The sequence below is a fragment of the Rhipicephalus microplus genome, chromosome 3 (assembly GCF_043290135.1).
Source record: "Rhipicephalus microplus isolate Deutch F79 chromosome 3, USDA_Rmic, whole genome shotgun sequence".
Taxonomy (NCBI): Eukaryota; Metazoa; Arthropoda; class Arachnida; order Ixodida; family Ixodidae; genus Rhipicephalus; species Rhipicephalus microplus.
The window spans coordinates 216724221-216752129 of record NC_134702.1 but is presented as its reverse complement, the minus strand read 5'-3'; the positions used below and the strand labels follow the sequence as shown (position 1 = coordinate 216752129).

Sequence of the window (27909 nt, the reverse complement as noted above, 5' to 3'; positions counted from 1 at the left end):
AGTACAGGCTTACGCGCCTACAACCAGCCATGATGACGCTTCAGTTGAAAGCTTCTATGAAGACGTGGAATCAGCAATGAGTAAGGTAAAAACACAGTATACTATAGTGATGGGCGACTTTAATGCAAAGGTAGGGAAGAAGCAGGCTGGCGACCAGGCAGTAGGAGATTATGGCATCGGCACTAGAAATGCCAGAGGAGAGCTACTAGTAGAATTCGCAGAACGCAATAATTTACGGATTTTGAATACCTTCTACCGAAAACGAGAAAACCGCAAGTGGACATGGAGGAGCCCTAATGGCGAAAATAAGAACGAAATAGACTTTATAATGAGTGCACACCCTGGAATCGTGCAGGATGTGGAAGTGGTTGGCAAGGTACGACGCAGTGACCATAGAATGGTACGGTCTCGAATTCGCCTAGACTTGAAGAAGGAACGACAGAAACTGATACGCAAAAAAAAGCCAATCAATCAGCTAGCACTGAGAGGGAAAGTACAGGAATTCAGAGTGTCGCTGCAGAACAGGTACTCGGCTCTTAGTGAGGAAATCAACCTTAGCGTAGATACAATGAATGATAATCTGACGAGTATCATTACGGAGTGTGCAGTGGAAGTTGGAGGCAGGGTAGTTAGACAGGACACTGGCAAGCTTTCCCAGGAAACGAAGAACCTAATTAAGAAGCGTCAAATCATGAAAGTGTCAAGTACAACAGACAAAATAGAAGTGGCAGAGCTTTCGAAGTTGATTAATAGACGTAAGGTATGCGATGTAAGAACGTATAACATGGAGAGAATTGAACACGCTCTGAAAAACGGCGGAAGTGTCAAAGCATTGAAGAAGAAACTTGGGATAGGCAAAAGTCGGATGTATGCACTAAGGGACAAAGAAGGCAAAATAACTACCAATATGGATAGGATAGTTAAAATAGCGGAGGAGTTTTACAGAGATCTGTACAGTAGCCGAGACAAGCACGACCTTAATACTATACGAACTAGCAGTAACCCAGATTACACCCCACCAGTAATGATAGAAGAAGTCAGAAAAGCTTTGGAGAGCATGCAAAGGGGCAAAGCTGCTGGTGAGGATCAGGTAACATCAGATCTGCTGAAATATGGAGGACAGATTGTGTTAGAAAAGCTAGCCACCCTGTTTACGAGGTGTCTCCTGACAGGAAGAGTACCACAGTCTTGGAAGAACGCTAACATCATCTTAATACATAAGAAAGGAGATGACAAGGACTTGAAGAATTACAGGCCGATCAGCTTGCTCTCTGTAGTATACAAGCTATTTACAAAGGTAATTGCTAACAGAGTAAAGAAAACATTAGAATTCAATCAACCAAAGGAACAAGCAGGATTTCGAACAGGCTACTCAACAATTGACCACATCCATACTATCAATCAGGAGCGATATTAGTTCAGGCTTTATGACGCTTCTATGTTCATTCGATAGATACGCCCACACAATTGATTCAGACGTTTTTCGCGCAACGCAGGGCGCAGTCGTGCCAGCGCACCGCTGTTGCTCTGTCGTTAGGAACAACTACATAACGACTTCGCGTAAACGAATGCAGTGCGCCAGAAATATTATTATGTCATATTAGTTCAGTAAGCATACGAATTGACGTGTCTATGTTCTCGCATAAGAGGCAGTGAAGTGCCGGCGAGTGCGACCGGCGGTTGTCGGTGAGAAGAGGCGTACCTTTGGCGGAAGTGCTACAAGCGTGTCGCATCGATGTTTGTCGCTTCTTGCGCGGACACCGTTCACGATAAAAAAGGCTTCATTTTTGGTAAATGATGCCACAGCTGAGCTTTATTGTCATTTTTACTCGTCAAAATTGCGTATTCAAAAAGCCAGATGCGCTGAAAACACTTGTACGGGCTCGGTCGGTATGACTAACCTTTGGTAGAAATCATGGTGGTAGAACAGAGGGGTAAAAATTAAATTCGCTGGGGCTCATCTCGATGCATGTCGAAAGTGAAAGTTTATGCATATTCGCACGCACTTTGTTAATTTAAACGTACGGCGCAAACAATAGCGTGTGCAAGAATTCCCAAAGTTGCGTTTCTAGCGTGGCGACATCGAGGTGCACTGTGTTCTGTTCTAACATTAACAAGGGCGATTGCGAACTGGAGCCCATTTATTGGTCGACAACTGCGCGCCGATGTAAAGCATTTACTGTCATGTTCACAGGAACAATTCTAGTCTTCTAAACATCACAACAAAGGAACACATCGCGGATGTCGAGCTGATGTAAGTACGTGCGCAAAATGTAAACATATTCCCGGCCGCATATTCTATGCTCCACAAAAATTGAAGCGTTGTTGACGCCACAGGAATAAAAAAACAAACGTACTAGAAAGCGTAATGAGCCGCGTTGGTATCTTTTGACCGTAAACATATATCTCTGCGCATTCAAGAATGAAACTCTACAAGTAAGAGATTTTGCATACTGTTCTGTGGTTTTCATCATGCCACCATCATCCATCAAGCTTCCACCATGCCCCCGTCATCCATCTTGCTCACCAAGCCTTCCACCAAACACGTTTTGCCTCGCCATCATGAGCCGGCATTTTCCACCGTCACCACTATTGGCTCGCCACCACCACCACCGTGTGCCACCATTTCTTTCACTTTCGCCGTCATCAGCAATTATGCGCACTACAGTTTTTACCATATCCACTAATATTTCCACCGTACTCACTATTCTTTCCACCATATCCACCAACAATTTCAGCATCCACCAACCCAGGATTTTCAATAGGGTCGTTACAAAATTAAATGTTAAATCTTGTTTATATAGGTTACACCCTTTTCTTTCGAAATGTAACCTTTGCGAAGGTTTACAGCAATCGAAAAGAAATAGGTTACTTTCAAAACGTCCTTTATTAAAATGTCCTTCGTGCTTTCTCAAGGACTCAAAAGGCAACTCTCATATATATATGCTGAAATATGACCTGTATGCAATATTATATCCAACCAGCAAAACGGCGCACAATATCAAGACGAACAAAAATATCAGTGGAGTACAAGGCTACACATTCTTCGTTCTCAAGAGCAAAAAAGATTCTTCAGGCGGTTTGTGAGCAGTCCACGAGGCAGGGGTGTGTCCGGCAAGGCAATATTTTAATGCCGTGGCACCACACAGTAAGTATATTAACTCGTGCCCCAAGCGTATTGTCAAAAACTTACGGCGTAGAACTCACTTCACAAGTAACAAAAAGCACGCACAGAGTTCTAAAGTTCTGGTTTAAAATATTGATGCCGCAGCCATGCACTGGAAGCTTGCGCAATTATGACTACACGAAAACCCGTAATCACCGCTGCGCACGAGCACACATGAGGAGGCGATATTTATTTGGAGAAGGATAATCAACCTACTTTTCAGAGATAGCACATGCCAACATGACGCAGCTGCGCTGGTACTCTGCTATAAAAAGGAGCACAGATAGCAGATAAATCGACAAAAATATCTCTCTACAGTATGTCGCGAGCAATAGGTCAGTCATGCGCAATGATAGACTGACTAAATTTCATATATATATATATATATATATATATATATATATATATATATATATATATATATATATATATATATATGTACAGCTGAGACAAGCACTCTAACAACATAATCCACAAATGAGGCCGCTTTTACCAGCTGAGAAAGGTCCCGATTTGACAAGTATTGAAATCGGGAAGACCTCACATGCTGTCAAAGTGTATCTGAAACAAAAGCCTCTTACCCAAGTCAGTTATTCGGCGAAGAGCCGCTGGGCAGTGGTTGCAGTTGCCGCAACGAATAGCGTTTGCTGTGGAGTCGTCCGGTGAACAAAAAACGACGTAACGCCGACAATCACAAAAAGTTTCGTTGCAGCTGCCACGCAGCCCACCCCACATGTCATCGCTGCTCAGCGGCATCACCGGTTTCACGCAATGCACACAATCCCAAGGAAGCGAATTGGAAACAAAGTTTGCAAGCGCCAACAGAAAATGGCGAGCCTCACGCGTGCTGCCCGGGCGATTCGGCGCTGCACGCTGCATGCTATGCACGCGGTGCATATGCGCCGCACCTGTCGTGGCGGCGCCTTACCGCGGTCTAGACTTCATGGCGCCGAACGCAGCCGACCGCCAAGCGGAGGAGAACCCGCGCTTGCGGCTGCGGTATACTTTCACCATGCTTTTACCCTTTCTTTCTTTTTTGGCGAGGGACGCGGTGAGGCTGGGTACACATAAGTTACAGCGTTGTTCATAGGTTACTACGGACAGGTTACACTGCGCTTTTCGAGCTGGTAACGTATGCATTGCTCGAAATGTGGATTTTGTAAATTTTAGGCACCACAAAATAACGAGAACATGAAAGTAAACTCCTTTGTAACCTTTATTTCATAAGTTACTCACACCCAAAAGTTACATTATAGGTAACCGTATTTAGAGTGCAGTCATTCACTTTTTCGCCTTTGAGTGTGTCGCTATTGGAAGCGGGCTTGGCTGTATACCTCTGATGACATTGAGTCATATTGCATATGTAGCTTAACAACAATATCGTCTTAGTCGGCGGTTGCTGGAGTGCGGGACTGAAACAGGACACATACTGCTGTATATCTGCTCCCGCTCAGCATTAGTAGGTTCGCTTTGTTTCTTCAGTGATGTTGTTAGCCTCGAAGTAAAACTGCAGGTGCCCAAACTCTGATGACCATGATAAGCCATTAAGTTAGGGTAGACGATTTTAGAGTCCGTGCGTAGCCACGATCTGCAGCTTGTCGAAAGCATTTCTGTAGTTTCCGACGTTGTCGTCTGCCCAAGAACGTACGAGCGGGGCGCGGTAGTATAAAAATGACAACATATTCAAGGAGTGAATTATGATGAGTGAGGTGAAGCGTCCATCCGTCCTTCCATTCAACCGTCTGTCTGTGTCTGTCTGTCTGTCTGTCTGTGGACATGCTGCTGGCTACGCCCTAACCATAAGAGGCTTCGGCCCTAAAAGCATTGATAATCTCGAACTGGTAAAAACGTGTTATTCCTACTCGGAGACGGCAACTGAACGGCAGTAGGATACGAGTGGTCACTCTATAGTAACGAGTGGGAGAGAGGAGGACAACCGGATGTTTGCAGGTACGGTGAACCGCTTTGACGTTCGGGGGCTCGTTCGGGAACAAAGGGCACTTGGGAGTCGGGACATAGCATAAACATAGTTAGCGACGTGATCTCACAAAACCACCTTCACATTAACACCATTCAGACAACTCTTCCAAGCGAAGGCTTTCTGAGTGCTGTTATAATCCCAAACTGGAAATAGCAAATATGCGTGACCTTCCAAAATGCACGCGGCGGTTTGGGCTAACTAGCCCAAATCGGTGTGTAAAATTCTGAGGTTAGCGCTTCTCTTCTTGTTCTTTATTCGTCGTTTCAAGCTCCCGCTAAGACAACCGTTGTGACCGCGCAATAAAAACCTCATAGATGCAGCAGCCATATATATTAGTCGGCGACATCAACGCCCATACTCTGGACCGTATGGCCAAGCTTCATCATTGACTTTTAAATGCGCAGCATTTCTTAACGGACTTCGGTGACTTTGAGCCTATCTATCTATCTATCTATCTATCTATCTATCTATCTATCTATCTATCTATCTATCTATCTATCTATCTATCTATCTATCTATCTATCTATCTATCTATCTATCTATCTATCTCTTCTAGCTCTCCGGGCCGTTTCGATAATGGTATCAATACGAAACTTGGTATGGCATAGAATTACTGTATGGAAAATATATTTCACTAGTCGTAATACGAAAATCATGACATGTATTTCATGAATGGTATGATTTACAATTCATAATCCTGCAGCTCTTGCGGTGGTTTCGTTCACATGGCATGTTGCAAAACTCGTATGGTATGGCGTGATTGCATGGCGACCACAAGCGACCGACCCTAACATAAAAATCATGACATGCATGTCATGTGAAAACATGACTACATGTCATACTCATGATGCACTGGCTGTCGTTTAGCTAGCTTAACTTATATAAAATATGGTATTACGGGACGTGAATGGATGGCGGAGGTATGATACTGGTGCAAACATGATAAACATGAGATGCGCGTCATGTAACAACATGACTACATGCCACACTAATAATGCGTTTGCGGCCGTTTCACCAGCTTCACATATGCCAAATTTGATATTACGTGACGCCAATGGATGACGAAGGTATGTGATTGGTGCCAACATGATAATAATGAGACAAGTGTCAGATGATAACATGACTACATGCCACCGTCAAGGCGCCAATACATTTCGACGTGACGCGCTGCGCGGGCCCGCCGGCGTTCTTTTCGACGCGTCAAGCCGGCGTTGCGATGCCCGGCACCGGTCCTGCATATACTCTCAGGCGCGTGCCGCACTCCGTTGCTTTGATGCATGCGCGTTTCAGTGCATCCGGCGTCTCTCCGTCACAAAAATAGGAAGCGCATCGGCGCAATCTGCAATATGTCGCATTTCGCGCCATTTGCCGTCGGGCCGCACTGAAGGACGCTGGTCGCGCTTGGCGTTAGACTAAAGAGTGCTCGCGTTTTGCTAACGTTGCGTCGTTGTGCCCTCGTGCGCGCGCGTCTACGGTACATTGGAGTATATTGAGCCCTTCATGATGCACTCGCGGCCGTTAGCCAGCTCCCCATATACCAAATTTTGTATTACGTGACGTCAGTGGATGGCGAAATACATGACTGGTACAAACATGATAATCCTGACACGCGTGACATGAAAGAACATGATGATATACCACGCTCATAGCATGCTCACAGCCGTTTCGCTAGCTCCACATATACTAAATGAAGTATCAGGTGACGTGAATAGCAGACAAAGGGAAAGAACACATCCAAACATGATAATCACGAAACGAAATCATTTACGGCGTCATTTGCCTACACCTCGTAACGTTGAGCTCATTTTAAAGTGACATACCAACATTCTTAATTCGTGCTTCGCATACCATCGATTCCCAGTGTACGTGGGATGTGCCAATTTTTTGTCCATTCATGTCAATTCATTTAAATGTATAGAACAACGCTCTGGAAACGAATTGTTACTCAGCTACACGATACCGAGAGCTTCATCCAGTTGTCATAACTTATTAGAGATGCAAGGATTCTTTTTGTCACTACTCATTTGAGGTCGCTCTCGAAATGTTGTCATAGGACAGGCTCCTTGTCTGCAATGGTGGTGCGATTATTTTAAAGACAACGGAAAATATTGGAAAGTATATGATTGTCCCTCATACTACCACAGTTTTCTCCCGCCTAACGAAAGACCGCCAACACGTACTTACGCGATGAATCTGTAAGAGTATGGCTGGAAATGCAAATTATTAGAATAATAAAACAACAATTTACCTTGTGCATGTATGTCATAATGTATTGTATAGGGTCCAGCGAAAGCTTCCCGATGTGCATAGTGTGTTTGTAATCACTTATGACGTATACCTCAATGGCAGGTTGAATTGACTGTGTTCTCGGATCTAAGAAAAACAAACAATAATACGTTCAGATTGTGTCCGCCAACACATATAATCTTGAACCGTGTTGCAGGTTACGAACCTAAAGGGGATGCATTTTCACGGTGTCCAGCTCCAATTTCTGAAATAAATACGTGCCATCAGGTATGTAAAACTGCGCTTTCAAAGAAACATTCGATGAACGCGCATTCAACTGCGCATTCAAAGCAACGGGCTCCTGTACCCCCATTCTTGTTCATTTGACAACCAGCAGCAAATACACCAAGTGAGACGCCGCGTGCATGCGGTAGAATTTTGTTGGCGATGAAAGCTCCGCCGCAATAATTTTTATCACATAATCTGGGCGCGCATGCAAGCTGGGGATTCAGAAAAGGAACAAATGCATTGGCGTACATCGCCACAAACTCTCCCGTTTATTACATCATGGTCAACTGAAACGTAACAGTTTCAAAGCAGTGCACAATCTTTACTGGATGCAACAGTCAGACAACCACACCAGTATGCTGTCGAAAGACCTGAGCTTCACGATAGCCCCACGGAAAGTGCTGAAACAGGACATTATCGCGGAGGTTGACACAACGTGAGTGAACTTGGCTTGTAGCCGAATCGTAAGTGTCCAGTAAAATGCGAAAAACGCTTCTACGAACCTTACTGCTGAGGAACGCGATGCGCTCAAAGATCTCAAGTCAGATAATTTCATGCCCATCCTTTCTGCTGACAAAGGAAAAGGTATGGTTCAGATAGACCGAAAAAATTACGAGGAGAAAAATTACCACATCTTGAACGATTTTTGTTGCATTTTATGAAGTGAACCCGTGATTTTACAGCTTAGTGAGAACGTCAGTTCAGTCAGTCAATCAAAAGGAGCAGGTTGAAACACGTGCGCTGGAGGCTCTGCCTTTCCAGTTAAAATTATACCATAGGTACGTTGATGACATTTTCGGCATCCAGAAGAGGGCAAATCTTGTTGCTTTTCATGAGGCACTAAACAGCGTACAGCCTGGTATTCAGTTTACCTATGAAGAATCAAAGAACAATGCCGTGCCATTTGCGAATCTACTCGGTCGCATCACTCGTGATGGCAGGGCGGGAACAACAGTGTGCCGGATACAATGCGATACCGTTGTTTTTTTTTCTGTCCTTTCACTCACGTCACTCAGCCGAGCACGAAGGGTTTGTCGTACAGACTTTGGTTCCATTGCGATGCTGTTTATTCTGATAAGCACTTGTGGCGACGTGAGATGGAAAACGTGGTTGGTGCGTTGGAACAAAGAGATCTTCAGATGACGTTAATCGACGACACCTTGAAAGGTATGCGAAGAGGAACAAGGAGTGTGGTGCAAGAAAACGCAAAATTCATTGTTGACATTTATACGTTCAGCGTGAGTCATTCTGTTCGGAGAGCAGTTCATCCGCTGAGTAATAAAGCCGTTTTAAAACATCATTGTACCTTCAAAAACGTGTTCACTCAGTCCAAAGACCACACTCCTGCGAACGATCAAAACAGGGTTGTTGACAACGTAAAGCGCAGGGACTGCGACGCTACTTACATCGGCAAAACAGGGAGGAAGTGGTAAACGAGGCTCCAAGAGTACATAGGGGACGTCGCCAAATCGACCCTTGCAACCCATTCCAAAACTGAACGCGTCGAATACTGCCTGTCTACGGGGAATGCTTTCGACTACAGTGATGCAACGATGCTCGTTCGGGAAGAAAGCTGGGGAAAGAGAAAGCTTTACAAGGCGTGGTTCAACCGCCATGACAAGTCGGCGTGTAAAGAGTGTGGCGCCCTACTGGATTTGTGCAGAGACATACAAGACTGGACACATACATGGTGGCCTTATCTCATTTCGTTTCAGTGCGTACTGAGGATACCACCCGCATTGGTGGCGAAGCGTCTGCGCAGTTTTTCATATTTTGTTGTGCTAAGTCGGATTATATCTTTAATCACGAACTCACCCAGATATTTGGAAAATTTGTGCACACAACACTGATGCAGGACATATACCCTTTCTTTATCGCCGATGCCGTGAAAGAATGTACCTTTTGGTACTATGACGCAGCAAAATAGGTTTCGGTGACCGGTTCGTAGTGACCAGCAGAACAACAATATCAGAAAAAAGAGAACATAGGTGACCTTGATATATCGGTAACACCACATCGATCAGTGAACAATGCCAAGGGCGTAATTTCTGACACTGATTTCATAAAATGCACCGACGTAAAAATAACCGAAGCCTTAGGTGAAAGGTGTGTTCTAAGCTCGTACCATAATCATGAGAGCGGAAAAAGAAGAAAACAGGAAAAGTTAGGCAGTACTAACTTTCGCTAGCACAACCTTCTTGTCGGCGGCACATGCCACCTACCTTCACCTTGAAGTACGACGTTATGCCCCAATCTACTAATGGGCTTCCTATGCTAAAATAGTATGAGCACGGGTTATTGTCATGCTGAGATACGGTGACATGCGTGAAATGCAGTCTTAGCGACCACAGCAGTGACGAGTTCACTAATGATCTGTGGCGCATCGGTTATCTGCGATGGTGCACATGCTGCTTTTTCATGAACATGTCCTGTCCGAAAAAGAAGGAAAACAAATCTAGACAATAAATGCACAAGAGAGTCTTTCGTAAACTGAAGCAAGGGAATGACTGGAGTTTGCAAGAAGAAGCTCTGCAGACAAGCAAAAAAAAGAGGGTGGCTGCCAATTACGATGCTGGTCAGCACTCAAGTCCACCTGCAGGAACTGGTGTCGGCACTATAGCCCTCACAGAGAGTAGGAAGGTGCGAATTGTGCATTATTTCTCGGGGCCTGGATGCCTGCACTGCTACGGGTATTTGTCAGCCTTATGCAGGGGCTTCACCGACATCCTCTGTGGCCCTGTAGGGAAGACTTCCTGCAGAAAAGCCCAACACAGTTGCAGAGCAACTCCAGCGAGGAGCGCATTAGCGACGCTGGCTCGATGGAAATGTGCCATTCAGACATGGATGAGTCCGGAGTAGTCGCTACTAGCGGAAAACCTCCAGAACAGTCTGTGACGCCTCCAACTTCCCTAGGGTAAAAAGGGGCTCCAACAGGAGAAACGCCCCAGGAAAGGTAACATAAATATTCACGTGTATTTGTTCCTTGGCAATTTCTCGTTTATTCAAGTCGCACAGTTATAACTTCTTTCTGTGTTTCTACAGACCTGTAACGTCGAGGTTAATAGCACTGATAAATAAGTTTTAGCGTTTTTTTTTTCAGATTACGTTTCAAAAATGGCTTTCGTTCTCTATTGGAATCATAGAGGACTCATTAGTAACACAGTTGACGCATTAGTCTGCGGCCACGTGCTTATGCTTAACTAGTTTAGTCGAAAAAAAACACAATATAACCGTGGAGTACATAATAAGGGGGTGAAGCACCATCAGTTTGTCCGTTTTCCTGTCCGTCCGTGCGTCCGTATGTGCACCCATTCGCAAGTTCATCCGCCCGTCCATCCGTGCATGGATTCTTTCAAGCATCCGCCCGTCCATCCATGCATGCGTTCTTCCAAGCATCCGTCAGTCCGTCCGTCTGTGCATACATCTATCCATTTATGCGTGTGTCCGTACATTCGTCTGTCCATCCGTCCGTACATCTAGTGAACACTCGACGTACTGCTACACCGCATCCTTTTATCATATATTCATCATATACAAGTACCACCATCCAGCGGACATTCCAAGGACTGAACGCGGGGTGGCACGGCCTGACTAGAAGAGCGGCACGCGCGCACTTTCTTACGGCCGGCGCTTCATGTCCAGTTTCCACCTTTCACCGCCGCTAGTTCATGGCACTGCTGCCCAACACTCACTTAACTTTGCTAAAATCAAACGCGGTTATGCTCAACAAGTTTTACGTGGCAACCTTTTCTGGTCATAAAGTGCTAAAAGTGCGTCCTTGTATTACAAGTATTTTTCTAGTAAGCATCAAATTAAAGGGATGTTTTATTAGAGATTAGGTCACCAATACTTGTCTCTGTAGGTTATTTCATCAGAAACAACTATATTTTCATTTATGATAAATGTGCACGGCTGCGCGCGCGCCGCTTCTCTAGGCCGAACGTGGAGGTGGTTACCTACTACTGCAACGACAACTACTACTACGATTACTACTATCACTACTGCTCCACCTACTACTACATACATCGCGGACGCACGACCCACGGCGTAAGAAGCTTCGCCTCTAAAAGAAAAAAAACTTTTTGAAGGTTTTACTGTAGTAAGGCGTGACCACGTTCATTCTAGCCGGTTGTCTGGTGGTGTGACTATCGCCCTCATAAGCAGCATGGCAGCGAGTAGCTTCTGTACACCAATCAATAAATCAATCAATGAAACACCCTTCATTTGTTGCAAAATAAATATACGCATTGGGATTAGTATACAGAAGGAGGTCCCATAGCACAACGCTAAAAGGGGACCTCCTGTCAGAAGTATACATGTTGATAAGTACAACAAAAGGGCAACTAAAAGCGGCAAGGAATTTTGATAGGATTAAAAACAACGCAACGTGCATTATAAATTACAGTAAAATGGCAACAAAACAACGTTTAGTAATTACACATGGCTATCTCGAAAAGCTCACACACAAAAAATGGCCGTAGAATCTTGAACAAAAGTGACTTTAATTAATGATACATAGCTGAAGAGACAACTCAAATCTACATGAGTAACAAATGTAAAAATAACTCATACAGCAAATCACACTAAATGTAAGAGAACACCAGTATAGCAATGCAGATTAGTCACGATTGCGAAATGAGATGATTATGTTCTTCTTTAAAAATGTTGAATGGCAATTGTTTATTGCATAGTGGTATTGAGTTCCAAAATTGAATAGCAGCGAATATAGTAGTATGTTTGCCGTAGTTAGTGCGTGTATGTGGTAGCAAAACATTGTTGTTCGAGACAACCCTCGTTGTATTAGAGTTTACCAATTGAAGTTTCTGCAAGACATTGGTTGCTATGGAACTGCTTAGAGACTTTATTACAAAAATTCCAGAATGTGAATAAAGTACACACTGTTAGAACACTACGTTGCTGAAAAAGGGGGGACGCACTGGTGATCGGTGCACTGAATGTTAGAATGCAAATGGATTGGTTTCGAAGACGTTGAAGTAGGAGATCTTGAGATAGGTAGGTGTTTGCCCATGACGTGCTGCAGTACGTAATATGATTGTGGATGAAGGTGTAGTATAGTTTAAGAAGAGTCCGCAAATCGAAGAAAGGTCGTACTGTAAATAATGTTCGGATACCATGAGCTATTCTCTGTCTTATAAGTGAAATGTGATAATGGTAATTTGAATGAGCATGCACGACTACTCCCAAGAATGTGCAATTAGTGGTACTAAGATGTCTGTCGCGTTTGATAGCAATAGGGGGTGCAGGTGAAAAAACGTTATGACTAGAATGGAAGACAATGAATTGTTTTTTTTTTGTGGTAATTCTTAAACCATGAGCTGTCCACCACTTCTGAACGTTATAGAAGCCAGAGGAGAATTTATTCGTTAGCGCATCGATAGACTTCTCTGTAGTAAGTATAGTTGTATCATCTGCGCATAATATACGATGACTGTGTGTTAACATTGACGGTAGGTCAATAATATAGATTAAGAATAACAGCGGGCCCAGTATGGAACAATGCGGCACACCTTTGCTATAGATTTAAAATGTTGATGATATGTGGTGTTTTGTGGCGCAAGAGCATTTGATGGCCAAACAGCGCGATGTTATAAGACGAGAGGTAAACAATGATTATGTTGGGTGGCTGTATAAGGGCCTTAAAATTCCTCGCTGTAAAGTGGGTAAAGCGTGGAAGCAATAAAATAAAGACAGTGACGCGAAAAGTATAGTAAAAATGAGTGGTGAAAGGTTCTGATAATAAATGTATTTGTGAAGATTTTTGGCACTAGCACATGTGCCTCACCAGCGCCCTTTTGTCCAAGGGCCGCAAAACAAGTGCTTTTCAATGTAGCCGCTGCAGCAACAACCTCTCTTCAGAGGTCGCGCTACGCAATACCTGGGTATATTACATAATACATGCGGACAAAAAAAGGTAGCATTGATTTGTGAGCGAAAAGTGGTTCTCTACCAACGAACATTGCAGGGTAAAATGACATGTGTTGTCAGTAGGGTAATGTAAAGTGTTGTTTTCTATAAACATTCTTTCCACACATTTTCATTTGGACTGCAGCATCAGCGTCTCCGACAAGTTGTCTTCAGGAAATGTGTTTGCTGCAGACAAGATGGTGCTTTTCGTTTTTTCGTCTATACCAGAAACTGCATCTGGTTCACTTGTAGATAGTGGCATCACATTTCACTATCTCACAGCAGACAATGCTACTATCATGCCGCCTACAATAGACTGCCTGCCTGTGCTTATTCAGTCTAGTGATGCATTCTTCAGCAGCCCTTCTTTCAACAGTGCGATCAACCTCACTGCATTGAAGATGCACAGCTTGGGCAGGCTAGCCCTTTTTGTGGAGGATGTAACCACCACCATGGCAACTATAAAAGCTTCAAAATATTAAGAAGATAGACAGAGAGATAGATAGATAGATAGATAGATAGATAGATAGATAGATAGATAGATAGATAGATAGATAGATACGCCCAATGTCGCCGAAGTTCGCTAAGAAATGCTTCGCAATTAAAAGTCCGCTAGAGTGTTCCACACTCATGAGTGCCTCTTTTTCGAGTACCTTGAACGCCATACTGATGTCTCGCGCCAGTCCACGAGAGGTATTCGTTACGCTGGCGCCACCATTGCCTGCACGGGGAAGGTGTAAGCGGCTCGCTGGTTGTCTTAATGAAAAGGTATTTGGGGCAGTCTCGGTGACATTAATTTCCCTTCGAAGGACTGTGCTGTCATATAATACAATTGTATCTCAGAACTTCTCGCCGTGATTTGCGCACGGAATGTATAGTGCTGCTTGCTCAATTGCATACATCAATTCAATATTGTAAGGAATATCTAGTTTTTATGCGGCTACATACGGAACACTTGAACTGCTGCAAAAAAGTATCCAACTTTCCGTTTTATTTGCAAGGGCTGTGACTATTTTGTGCCGTACCATTACATCAAAAGAGTTTTATGGTAGCATTTTAAAATGTACTTACTAATCATTCCATCCCGCACGTCTTGTACCGAGCCCGGAATTTGCGATATTAGGTGTGGGGTTTTCATCAAATTCATTTGATTTGTGATTGGTTCAATATAGTGTGTCGAATTGAGGAGGCCCACCTAAGGGACACGAAAAAGGAACAACACTGCTTTGTTTAGGGTATGCTCATGGAGCCAAAAGCAGTAACATATTTTTACTGGCAGCAGCCCCCTATGCCCCTAAAACAAAATATTAGCCAAGAATCAAACAACTAATGCTTGAGAGAACGTTTTGAAATGCTACATTCTTACAAAAACTAATAGTGTAACCCGCAATTGAGAAAGAAGTAATTCTTACAAATAAGGACGTATGTTAAGGTTTGACCTAAACCTACCGACTTAGAATGCCCATAGTAGAATTTCACCGAGGCATATTTTAGTCACTACCGAAAAAATATTATTAAACTATCTGTTTCCAGATGATTCACGCATTATTGATTGTATGTAAATACAAATAACTCACAACAATGTAGCGTCCTCTTCCATTTGGCTTCAAGTGCAAAGAAGCCATGTTCTCAGCGTTTCCATAAAGATGGCGTTCGTAGTGAGCTCCGTCTACCTGAATGAGCCATTTTAAAATCATTTCTTAGTAATTATGTGTGACTGTCGGCGTTGTAGTGAACAATTTTATCTATCTATCTATCTATCTATCTATCTATCTATCTATCTATCTATCTATCTATCTATCTATCTATCTATCTATCTATCTATCTATCTATCTATCTATCTATCTATCTATCTATCTATTCAGTACGTAGGTTTGCCTATACATTGAAACATCCTGTAGCGCCCTCGTTCGGGCGGCGCGCAAACCGGAGAGCGCGCGATGGCGACAGAAGAAAATAAAGAAGGTGCTAGGCCGTGGCACGTGAAGCCACGGCTCACGTTCCGGGCTGGCATCGGTTATCGTTCAGGCGTGTCTGTCTTTCGCTCCTGTGGCATAAGCCTACAAGTGGTGACCCGGACGAAGACAATGACTGACTCGAATGCACCCTCAACCGAACAAGCCTCACGTCCGCAGGACGTCTCGGCCATGCAACTGCGTCTCCCATCTTTATGGCCACAGGACCCGCAAGATTGGTTTCATCAGGTCGAGGCGCAATTCTCCCTGTACCGCATCGCCTCGGAAACGACACGCTACTACCACGTAGCCTCCGTCCTTCCTCCTGACGTTGCCAGCGAGCTCTTTGACGTCCTCTCCAACCCCTCGGACACTACGCCATATCAGCACCTTAAAACCAAGGTGCTGGAACGATTCATGCCTTTGGAACGCGTCCGCCTACAGCAGCTCCTTGCAGAGGGGGACCTTGGCGACAGGCGCCCCTCCCAACTACTGCGCCGAATGCGACAGCTTCTTGGGAAACACGACGTCTCTGCCCACTCAGCGTTGCTTCGAGAGCTCTTCCTCCAACGCCTTTCTCAGCCAATCCACCTCGTCCTCGCGGCGGCCGGCGACGTCAATCTCGACCGCCTGGCGGAGCTCGCCGATCAGGTTCATGAAGCGACCTCCCCATCTGTCAACGCTGTCTTACCACCAGCAGACACGGCGATTTCGCGCCTTGAGGCCCGCATCGAGGAACTCGCCGCCTCCATTGTCGTACTCCGGAGCCCCCTGCAGGAGACTCGTTCGCCTCGTTCCGGTCGTCGAGCTCTTCCACGCACACGAGATGCTCGGAGTCCCAGCCCTCCACCCCTCTGCTGGTACCACCGGCGTTTCCGACACCGAGCCACGAAGTGTACACCCCCATGTTTGTGGCAGGGAAACGCCTGCCGGGATCACTGACGGCGGCGTGTGATCTCCCTTCTCGTCCCAGCCGCCTTTTCATGGTCACGGACCAGCTATCTGGCGCCAGGTTCCTTATAGATACGGGCGCGGAAATTAGCGTTGTGCCCCCGACTAAGGCTGATCGTTCAAAGTCACAGGGGCAAGTGCTTCGTGCTGCCAACGCCTCGTCTATAGCAACGTATGGGCTCCGATATCTCACCCTCGACTTCGGCCTTCGCTGCATTTTCCGGTGGGTTTTTGTCATCGCAGACGTGGTTCAACCGATCATCGGCTCGGACTTCCTCTCATACTTCGATTTGGACGTCAGCGTGCGGCGGTGCCGCCTCCTAGATGGTAAGACTCGTCTCTCCATCTCGGGAGTCCTGTCCGACATCGCCCCAATGGCCATCCGCATGCTGATACTTTCCTCACCGTTCGAAAAAATCTTGGCGAGTTTCCCGGAGTTAACTAAGCCGTGCAACCTCACTCAGCCGCCTAAACATACGGTGACACACCGCATCGTCACCCGGGGTCCACCGGCAGCCGCTCGACCACGCCGCCTGTTCGGAGACCGCCTAGCTATTGCTAAACGGGAGTTTGACCACATGCTGCAGCTCGGCATTATCCGCCCGTCGTCAAGCGCTTGGGCTTCCCCGCTGCATTTGGCGCCAAAGCGTGATCCTGGTGACTGGCGTCCTTGTGGGGACTATCGAGCGTTGAACGCCAAGACTGTCCACGACAGCTATCCTCTACCTCACATTCAGGATTTTACATCGCGCCTCGACGGCTGCACAATTTTCAGCAAAGTGGACCTTGTTAAGGCGTACCACCAGATTCCTGTCGAGCCCACCGACATACCTAAGACCGCCATCACGACGCCCTTTGGGTTGTTTGAATACGTGCGGATGCCTTTTGGACTCCGCAATTCGGCTCAAACTTTTCAGCGGTTCATTTCTGAGGTCACATGGGGTCTTCCTACTGTGTTCGCGTACCTTGACGATGTCCTCATCGCCAGCCGCACACCTGACGATCATGAGCACCATCTACGCGCTCTGTTCCAACGTCTTCAGCAGTACGGCCTCGTTGGGAACGCCTCTAAGTGTACTTTCGGCGCATCTGAGCTCGAGTTCTTGGGCCATCACATATCATCCAAAGGAATACGCCCTCTCCGGTCCCACGTTAAAGCAATTCAGGATTATCCTCAGCCTACAACACTGCGCCAATTACGCCAATTCCTGGGGCTTGTGAATTTTTCCAGGCGCTTCATAACACACTGTGCCGAACTGCTACGACCGCTCACCGACCTCCTTCGGTCGACCGCTGGCCCGTCCTCCGCCATTCCTTGGTCGTCAGAGGCCCAGGCCACCTTTGCTGCTGCTAAGCAAGCGGTCGCTAACGCCGTGCTTCTCATTCATTTACGCAGCAACGCCCCTACTCGGTTGATGGTGGACGCATCCAGCGTGGCCGTCGGAGCCGTCTTACAGCAGTGCATTAACTCCGAGTGGAGACCGTTGTCGTTTTACTCTCGGAAGCTACTTCCTGCTGAGACCCGCTACAGCGTCTTTGGCCGGGAATTACTAGCCATCTACGCTGCAATACAGCACTTTCGGCATTTCCTGGAAGGATGCTCGTTTTACGTGCTGACTGACCATAAGCCACTGGCGTATGTTTTCCGCACTAACTCATCCAAGTACGTGCCCCGTGAACTCCGCCATCTGGCTTATATATCGGAGTTCACGACTGACATCCGCCACGTGAAAGGAGCTGACAACACCGCCGCAGATGCCCTTTCTCGTATAGCCGCGGTTGACTCTCCACCGCCAACCATCGACTGGGCCTCATTCTCCTCGGCACAGCACGATGATAGAGAGCTTGCCGCTTTTCGGGAGAACCCCCGTTCTCTCCGACTACGCCTGGTGCCTCATCCATTATCATCTGAGCGCTTGTGGTGCGATGTCTCAGCTGACCTTCCCCGCCCTTTCGTTCCCGCTTCATTACGACGCACCGTTTTCCACTCCTTACACGACATCTGTCACCCAGGCATTCGGGCTACTCAGCGTCTTCTCACCCAGCGCTACGTCTGGCCCGGAATCAATGGTGATGTGCACGCTTGGACGCGCATGTGCGTGCCCTGCCAGATGACAAAGGTCTCCCGTCATACTAAGACGCCGCCCCAACCTTTCCTTCCACCCGGCCGTCGTTTCGACCATGTTCATCTAGACATTGTGGGCCCTCTACCAGTGTCTCAGGGGTACCGTTATATATTGACCATGGTCGATCGCTTCACACGCTGGCCAGAAGCTGTTCCAATTCAAGATATCACAGCCGAGACAGCTGCCCGCGTTTTCATTTCTACGTGGGTATCCCGTTTTGGCTGTCCTGGCACCGTGACAACAGACCGTGGACGTCAGTTTGAGTCCTCGCTGTTTACTTGCCTTAATCGCATCCTCGGAGCCAGACATTGCCGTACCACGGCTTATCATCCCTGCGCCAACGGCATGGTGGAACGCCTTCACCGACAACTGAAGACCACCTTGACTACCCGCCTCAATAGAGCCACCTGGGTTGATGCCTTGCCACTGGTGCTCTTAGGTTTACGAGCTGTCATCCGGGCAGACCTGCAGTGCTCAACAGCAGAGCTGGTGTATGGCACCTCTCTACGGCTTCCGGGAGACTTCTTCACGTCAACGAAGCTACCAGACCAGCCACAGCAATTCCTACAACGCCTCCTCGACTGCGTTCAAGACCTCCGGCCCACTCCACCCAGACCTTCTGAACACAAGACCATATTCGCCCACCCTGATATGGCCACTGCAACACATGTTTTCGTGCGCCACGACGCGGTCAGACCACCTTTGACACCAGCCTACGACGGACCATTCCGCGTCCTTCACCGCACCTCCAAAACTGCCACTCTACTTCAGAACGGCCGTGAAGAGACAGTCAGCTTGGACCGACTCAAGCTGGCGTACCTGGAGACCGCCCTAGAAAGCCTCTCATCTACGACTGATCTTCCGTTGGAATACCACAAACGGCATGTCACATTCCGACTTCCAGTCTACACGGGGGGCCCTGTAGCACCCTCGTTCGGGCGGCGCGCAAACCGGATAGCGCGCGATGGCGACAGAAGAAAATAAAGAAGGCGCTAGGCCGTGGTACGTGAAGCCACGGCTCACGTTCCGGGCTGGCATCGGTTATCGTTCAGGCGTGTCTCTCTTTCGCTCCTGTGGCATAAGCCTACAATCCCTTTAACAAATCTGAAGGGGCTTCAGGAAGCAAGCTTGGAGAAGGAAAGCTGGTTAATCTTAGAAGACTATATTCTAGGTAACAGTTTGGTGCGCACACTGTGGACAGGAGTACGGAAGGCTAGGAGACAAAGAAGCGGGAACTGACAACTCAGTTTATTGAAAAAATTACACGAATATATATCTCAGGGTAACTCTAGAGCGCACGTGCGAATAAAACGCAAAAGAAAGAACGATAACACACCATGACACTATGAGAGTGTGCACGAAATGTTACCGAGAATGTTGTCAAACCAACTCGCCCAACTTTTCATTTTAGTAGAAGGCTGTGTAGCAGGTTGTTTTCAGATGCCAAGGAAACCATCATGTGTCGATATGAATTTATTTAGGTGCTGCTGACTTGCATGTGAGTTCATGCCTATCGGCTATCGGGTACAAATGCAGTGGTAATTCGCTGCCTGTGCAGCTGAGGAAGTGGGTCTTGTCACGGATTAAGTTCACCCAACTGAAATTCGCTGAACCCCGAGATTCGTGAAAGTGAAGGGCATTAGAATTTGCTGAATCAAACGTGGGTGAGAGACTTTACAAGACGAGGCACAGCTGTTTAGTTCGGTATAATGACCCTTATTGAAGTGTTAGTTCACCGTATATACAGGCCCCGGAAACTGATCGCCAGATTCGGTTTGAAAGAACATGCATGTTCGTAGCGGCTGTCGGACATGCTAAAATCTTGTGGAACAAAGTAAACTTTATGTGGACGTCTTCGTTCATGAACCTTCACAAGTGTTGTTCAAATGGACAAGTCACAGCTTTGCCGCAAAGCCGAAGCAATGAGCGCGATGGCAACAAATTGAAAAGTCACGCGCAGTATGTAAAGCAGATCAAAACATGCCCCGCGTTTCTCACGCACAAATGACGCACGAAACGTACTCTCTGGTACAGATACACGCGAATAAGCATCTCAGTTGTTACTTCACTGTGTCTGAAAAGTGCACAATATCTGAAAACGGAGACTGCAATGAATGATGTGATCTTTGTGCGCCCGGTAAGTACACCAGAATCGGTCTAGGTAAAGCCCAAGGTCAGCCAAGACGTACGATCCTCACCTCCTCCCCACCGCCAGATGCCCGTAAGCAGCGGTAAGTGAAAGATGTAAATAGATTGTCGTTCTAACGGTGAAGGGAATGCATCTCGGTGGCTCAGTGGTTAACGCATCTTACCCAAAACTGAGTGGACAAAGGATCGATTCCGCGTGTCAGAGTTTTTTTTATGGTTTTTTTAAATGCGAATCATTTCTTAGCAAACTTTGGCAACATCGAGCGTATCTGTCTATCTCTCTGTCGATGTACCTAGCAACTTACGTTTTGGTGCTCTCGTGGTCACCCTCTTAAGTTGGCGTGAGCTAAAATTAGCGTCGGAGGGTAAGATGGTTTCATGAATTAGACGCGCTGGTCAAGACATGAATCATGTCACAATGTCGTCGCGTACGTCGTCCAACGATTCCCCCTAGACAGTGACACATAACCACGGGCTGGTATGTGCCGCTGATATGCGGGTATGTTCCACAGGTGATTGACACTTAGTATCTATGGAGTAACGACGAGAACACACATGGGCAATTTTAATGCGCGAGCGTTCAGAAATATCCTACATCGTTAGCGTTGACCCGACAGATGCAAAGAACGAAGGTCATGGTCTCAGCTCGAATAAAATCTAAGCATTCTGCGTGAAAATCAAGCATTTTAACACAGAGCTACGCCAGGTCTCAGACCTACTTTTGAAATAGACACTAATCTTCGTGAAAGGTCAATAGTGCTTGCAGTGCTGCCAACCAAATTTTGTAAACATTACATACGTACTTCTTTGCGCCACCACGATGGTCTAGTGGCTAAGGTACTCGGCTGCTGACCCGCAGGTCATGGGTTCGAATCCAGGCTGTGACGGCTGCATTTCCGATGCAGGCCGAAATGTTGTAGGCCCATGTGCTCAGATTTGGGTGCACGGTAAAGAACCCCAGGTGGTCGAAATTACCGAAGCCCTCCACTATGACGTCTCTCACAATCATATGGTGGTTTTGGGACGTTAAACCCCGCATATCAATCAAATAAAATGTGCTCCTTTTATACAGTCGTCACATCGGGGTAATGTCAATTGTGGTAAGTTGGCATGCGCAGAAGTTGATTCATTTAACAGTCACCAGGGCCAACATCCTCGTGAGCATCAGTGCTTCGTATCAGCTTTTGGTGTTGCTAATATGCATGTTCCAGTTGGCATCGTTGTGCAAGTGCAAACAACTCGTTTTATAAACATCTGCTACTCCTCTGCATATGTCTTTGCGTGTAACATTTGTACGTATATACCATCATTTTATAAAGTGTCGGTCAATAAAAAATTGAAAGACGGTCACCTTACATCCGCATGCTTCGCATAACGCCGATTCCCAGGTATGTGGGATCTGTCGAATTTTTTTTCTGTCTTGCATTTTATTATGTACAAATACGTATACAACGTATGCATATACGGTGAGTTACGCCGATGCCAACGTCAGCGCCAAAATCCAGCCGAGTGTGTTCATGTAATGGTTGTCGATATAAAATGCATTGTTTAACTGTAAAAATTATTTCCTTAATTTCTCGTCTTCGTAGTGTTTATCGTTGTGACTGATTTTTGCCGTCGCCATGATGTTCCGGACACACACACACACACACACACACACACACACATATATATATATATATATATATATATATATATATATATATATATATATAATATATATATAAGGGAAAGAAGTGTATGCCTAAGAGCTCGTTTTTCCGTGTCTTAACACAATAATAATGAGATCTAACAGACAGTGTTGCCAAGGGATGTACAGGGGAAGTTATTAGAACCAATGGAATGTAAATAAGAAGAAAGAAGTAAGAAAAGTGGATGAAAAATAACCAGCCGTGAGCAGGAATCGAACCTACAACCTTCGAATAACGCGTTCGATGCTATAGTCCAGTAGATCCTCCGTGAGCGGTCACAACGTGGTTTATTTCGACATTTCAGCCTAGAGTCTGGCCTTCATCAGGATTAAAGATACAGTTTGTTGGTGCTCAGCTTTATACAATCTCAAATCGGAGGGCAAGGAAAGAGGAAAAAAAGACAGAAAAAAAAAGAGAAAAAAGAAAAAAAGAACAAAAAGAAAGAAAAAGTAAAGAAAAAAAAGAAAAAAGAGAAGAAGAGAAAAATAATATACGGTGGACGCTCCTCGGGTGCCCCCCTTCCACTCTTCCCTCCACTTCCCTTCTCCACTCTTCCCTCCAATTCCCCATTCATCTCTCTCCCCCTTCTCCCCTTCACCTTTCTGATGTCAGCGGTCTGTGTATGCTTCCGTTCACTAACGCATTCCTCCCGATCAGACGGCCCCTCCTGGCACTGGCGGTTCGGTGTGGGGCAAAAAAAGAGCTTTTCAGGAAGTCCTAAGCCTTTAACTACTCGGGGTCCTGTAAACCGTCGTAGAAGGAGGGGTGCCGCGTATTGTGGCAGAGGCTGGTAAGCGGGCATTTTAGGAAGTTCTAAGCCTTTCACTACTCCGCGCCCTGTCAACATTTCGTCGTAAAAAGAGGGGTGGCCCGTATTGCGGTAGGCTGTGCAAGCGGGTGCAATGCGAATTCCTTTCCCGCTTCTGAATTACGCGTGTAGTGGGGGCCTCCCGGCTGTGCACAGGGTTGTTGTTGGGCATGTCATGCATGGCACAATTGATTGGGTAGTAAAATAAAACAGAAAACAGACGACAGCTGCAATTAGGAAGAGTAGTTACACTTGGAATTATTTTGGGTTGTCCAGTGCCCTTCGCAGCTGCTTCCGTGAACTCAGTTACTATTTTCATTGTTGCCGTTATTGTTTTCTAATGCTTTAATTGCTGCAAGTGTACCAGGATTCTCATTTATTCCTATATCGAGGGTGTTAAATCGGTGTATAAGGTATGACTCTCGTTGTTCACGTTCTCGATTTGAATTAAATGCCGTCTCTAAGAGCGTTACTGATAGTTTGTCGAATGCATGGTCGGGAAGATTGAGATGTTTTGATAGAGGTAGACTTGGGGCTGATTTCGCATGGGCTCTGTGATTATTGAAGCGAATCCTAAATGGTGTTTCTGTTTGTCCGATGTACTGCATACCAAACACGTTGCATTCGAGTAGGTATACCACATTAGAGGAATCGCTTGTTAGGTTTACTCGTATGTTAATCGAAAACTTGGATTGCGTGCTGGTTGCTTTGTCCGTTTCTCGCATCGCCATACATACAAGACATCGTGGCTTAAAACAAGAGCGGCATGAATTATTGGGGGGTGATGTGTTAATTTGGGAGTGGACAAGGGTGTCTTTGAGGTTACGTGGTCGTCGGGAAACGACGCCTGGAGCAGATGGAAATGCGCGTTTCAGACGTTCACTTTGTTCCAGAAAGTTGTAATGTCGTTTAAGGATTTTGTTTACATTGGGGAAGTTTGTGCTGTAAGTCAAGCAGAGGTTTGTTCGTTGTGGGTCTTCTCGTAGTGGTCGCTTCATAATTAAGTCTTCACGCTTTAGTTTTCTCGCTTTTTGAACAGCGTCGTTAATTACATGTGGGGGGTATTTTGTTTCTCGAGCATAAGTTTTAGCCTCTGTGAGCTCGTGTCAAAGTCAGCGTCTCTAGAGCAGATTCGCTTAAACCGGTGAGCCTGGCTGTATGAAATACTGTTTTTACAGTGGCGTGGGTGATCGCTTTGGTAATGGAGGTATTGTTGTCGATCCGTTGGTTTGCGATATAGGGTTGTAGAGAGCTTCTCTTCTTCTATCGTTATGGTAACAGCAAGAAAATTTATGGTAACTTGCGAGTATGTGTGTGTGAAGTGTATGTTCGGATGTACAGTATTGTAAGTGTCGATAAAGCTTAGAAGTTCGTCCTCGCTGTGGGTCCAAATAAGAAAGATGTCGTCTATATGTATCTTCTGTATAACATTGGTTTCAAGGAACTTTGTGCAAGAAATTCAGATTCTAGCTTTCCCATAAATATGTTGGCATAACTAGGTGCCATTTTGTTGCCCATAGCGGTCCCGCTGAATTGTCGAAAATACTCTTGGTTAAACTCGAATGAATTTAATTCGAGGACCATCCTCGTCAAAGTTGCAATGGCAGAGAAATATGGGTGTTAGATTGTCTATGGTTTGTGTACATGTTTTGTAATGCAGCTATGCCGTCATTGTGAGGAATATTTGTATATAACGAAGAGACATCAATAGTAACCAAGTACGAGTTTTTCGGCACACGCATACATGCAATGTCTCGAAGAAAATGTGTGGTGTCTTTTATGTACAACGCGAGGGTGCATGGAATGTGGCTTATTAGTTTGTCCACGTACCCTGATATGGGTTCAGTTATTTTACCGATGCCTGATATGATTGGTCGACCTGGGTTACCGGGTTTATGAATTTTATGACGACATAGCTGCATTACAAAACAGGTACACAAACCATAGACAATATAACACCCCAGATTTCTCTGCCATTGCAACTTTGACGAGGATGGTCCTCGAATTAAATTCATTCAAGTTTAAGAAAGAGTATTTTCGACAAATCATCGGGACCGCTATGGGCACCCAAAATGGCACCTAATTATGCTAACATATTCATGGAGAAGCTAGAATCTGAATATCTTGCTCAAAGTTCCTTGAAACCAATGTTATACAGAAGATACATAGACGACATCTTTCTTATTTGAACCCACAGCGAGGACGAACTTCTCAGCTTTATCGACACTTACAATGCTGTACATCCGAACATACACTTCACACACACATACTCGCAAGTTACCATAAATTTTCTTGATGTTACCATAACGATAGAAGAAGAAAAGCTCTCTACAACTCTATATCGCAAGCCAAGGGATCGACAACAATACCTCCATTACCAAAGCGATCACCCACGCCACTGTAAAAACAGTATTCCAGACAGCCAGGCTCACCGGTTTAAGCGAATCTGCTCTAGAGACGCTGACTTTGACACGAGCTCACGGAGGCTAAAACTTATGCTCGAGAAAAGAAAATACCCCCCACATGTAATAATGACGCTGTTCAAAAAGCGAGAAAATTAAAGCGTGAAGACTTACTTATGAAGCGACCACTACGAGAAGACCCACAACGAACAAACCTCTGCTTGACTTACAGCACAAACTTCCCCAATATAAACAAAATCCTTAAACGACATTACAACATTCTGGAACAAAGTGAACGTCTGAAACGCGCATTCCCATCTGCTCCAGGCGTCGTTTACCGACGACCACGTAACCTCATAGACACCCTTGTCCACTCCCAAATTAACACATCACCCCCAATAATTCATGCCGCCCTTGTTTAAAGCCACAATGTCTTGTATGTAAGGCGATGCGAGAAACAGAAAAAGCAACTAGCACGCAATCCAAGTTTTCGATTAACATACGAGGGAACCTAACATGCGATTCCTCTAATGTGGTATACCTACTCGAATGCAACGTGTGTGGTATGCAGTACATCGGACAAACAGAAACGCCATTTAGGATCCGCTTCAATAAGCACAGAGCCCATGCGAAATCAGCCCCAAGTCTACCTCTATCAAAACATCTCAATCTTCCCGAGCATGCATTCGACAAACTATCAGTAACGCTCTTAGAGACGGGATTTAAAACAAATCGAGAACGTTAACAACGAGAGTCATACCTTATCCACCGATTTAACACCCTCGATAGAGGAATAAATGAGAATCCTGGTACACTTGCAGCAATTAAACCATTAGAAAACAATAACGGCAACAATGAAAATAGTAACTGAGTTCACGGCACTGCAGCTGCGAAGGGCACTGGACAACCCAAAACAATTCCAAGTGTAACGACTCTTCCTAAGTGCAGCTGTCACCTGTTTTCTGTTTTATTTTATTACCAAATCAATTGTGCCATGCATGACATGCCCAACAGCAACCCTGTGCACAGCCGCGAGGCCCCCACTACACGCGTAATCCAGAAGCAGGCAAGGAATTTGCATAGCACCCGCTTGCACAGCCTACCGCAATACGGGTCACCCCTCTTTTTACGACGAAATGTTGACAGGGCGCGGAGTAGTTAAAGGCTTAGAACTTCCTAAAATGCCTGCTTACCAGCCTCTGCCACAATACGCGGCACCCCTCCTTCTACGACGAATTGTTTACGGGACCCCGAGTAGTTAAAGGCTTAGGACTTCCTGAAAAGCTCTTTTTTTTGCCCCACACCGAACCCCCAGTGCCTAGAAGGGCCGTCTGATCGGGAGGAATGCGTTAGTGAACGGAAGCATACACAGACCGCTGACATCAGAAAGGTGAAGGGGAGAAGGGGGAAAGAGATGAAGGGGGAAGTGGAGGGAAGAGTGGAGGGAAGAGTGGAGGGGGAAGTGGAGGGAAGAGTGGAAGGGGGGCACCCGAGGGGCGTCCACCGTATATTATTTTTCTCTTCTTCTCTTTTTTCTTCTTTTTCTTTCCTTTTTCTTTATTTTTTCTCTTTTTTTTCCTCTTTCCTTGCCCCCCGATTTGAGATTGTATAAAGCTGAGCACCAGAAAACTGTATCTTTAATCCTGATGAAGGCCAGACTCTAGGCCGAAACGTCGAAATAAACCACGTTGTGACCGCTCACGGAGAATCTACTGGACTATATGCAACGCTACGGCCACTCAACCACCATGCCTGCCTATAAATATATATATATATATATATATATATATATATGTATATATATATATATATATATATATATATATATATATATATATATATATATATATATATGTATATATTGTAAAAATTCAATGGACGTTATCTTCCTCTTCTTGATCGGTGCCATCTTGCTGTTGCTTGAATAAAGCGTCAGCTGAACCGTTGTATTTGAAGGGGTGGAAGGTGCTTCCCGATCTCTTAGACCTCTCTTCCTCCAAAGCCAGCTCCTGGAGCTCCGTTCGTGACATCGCTTACGCCAGCAGAGCACCATGGCACAAGAGCAAGCCCAACCGAACCACCCGCCGGCGCAACCACCAGCCACCAACCCTAGCCCGGTCAACAACCCCCCTCGGGAGCCTCCAATCTTCTCCGGTCTGCCTGGCGAAGATGTCGAAGACTGGCTCGACAACTATGACCGTGTAGGTGTCTACAACAACTGGAACGAGGCATCGAAATTAGC

General features: G+C 45.8%; 1 protein-coding gene across 5 annotated transcripts in view; it reads right to left on the bottom strand.

Annotated features, from left to right (window-relative positions):
- Nucleotides 1-27909, bottom strand: part of LOC119170217 (venom metalloproteinase BumaMPs1) — a 336963-nt gene that overhangs the window by 111411 nt on the left and 197643 nt on the right. For 4 of the 5 annotated variants that reach the window (XR_012894142.1, XR_012894141.1, XM_075888614.1 and 1 more), the window contains exons 3-6: nucleotides 15164-15259; nucleotides 14658-14781; nucleotides 7600-7638; nucleotides 7396-7520 (exon numbers count right to left, since the gene is read on the bottom strand). Coding sequence is in view for 3 of the 5 variants with exons in the window: in XM_075888614.1 (XP_075744729.1) it covers nucleotides 7396-7520; nucleotides 7600-7638; nucleotides 14658-14781; nucleotides 15164-15259 (384 nt within the window). In the remaining 2 variants the exon portion in view is untranslated. The remainder of the gene's footprint in view (nucleotides 1-7395; nucleotides 7521-7599; nucleotides 7639-14657; nucleotides 14782-15163; nucleotides 15260-27909) is intronic. The other variant, XM_037421312.2, reaches the window with a different exon arrangement.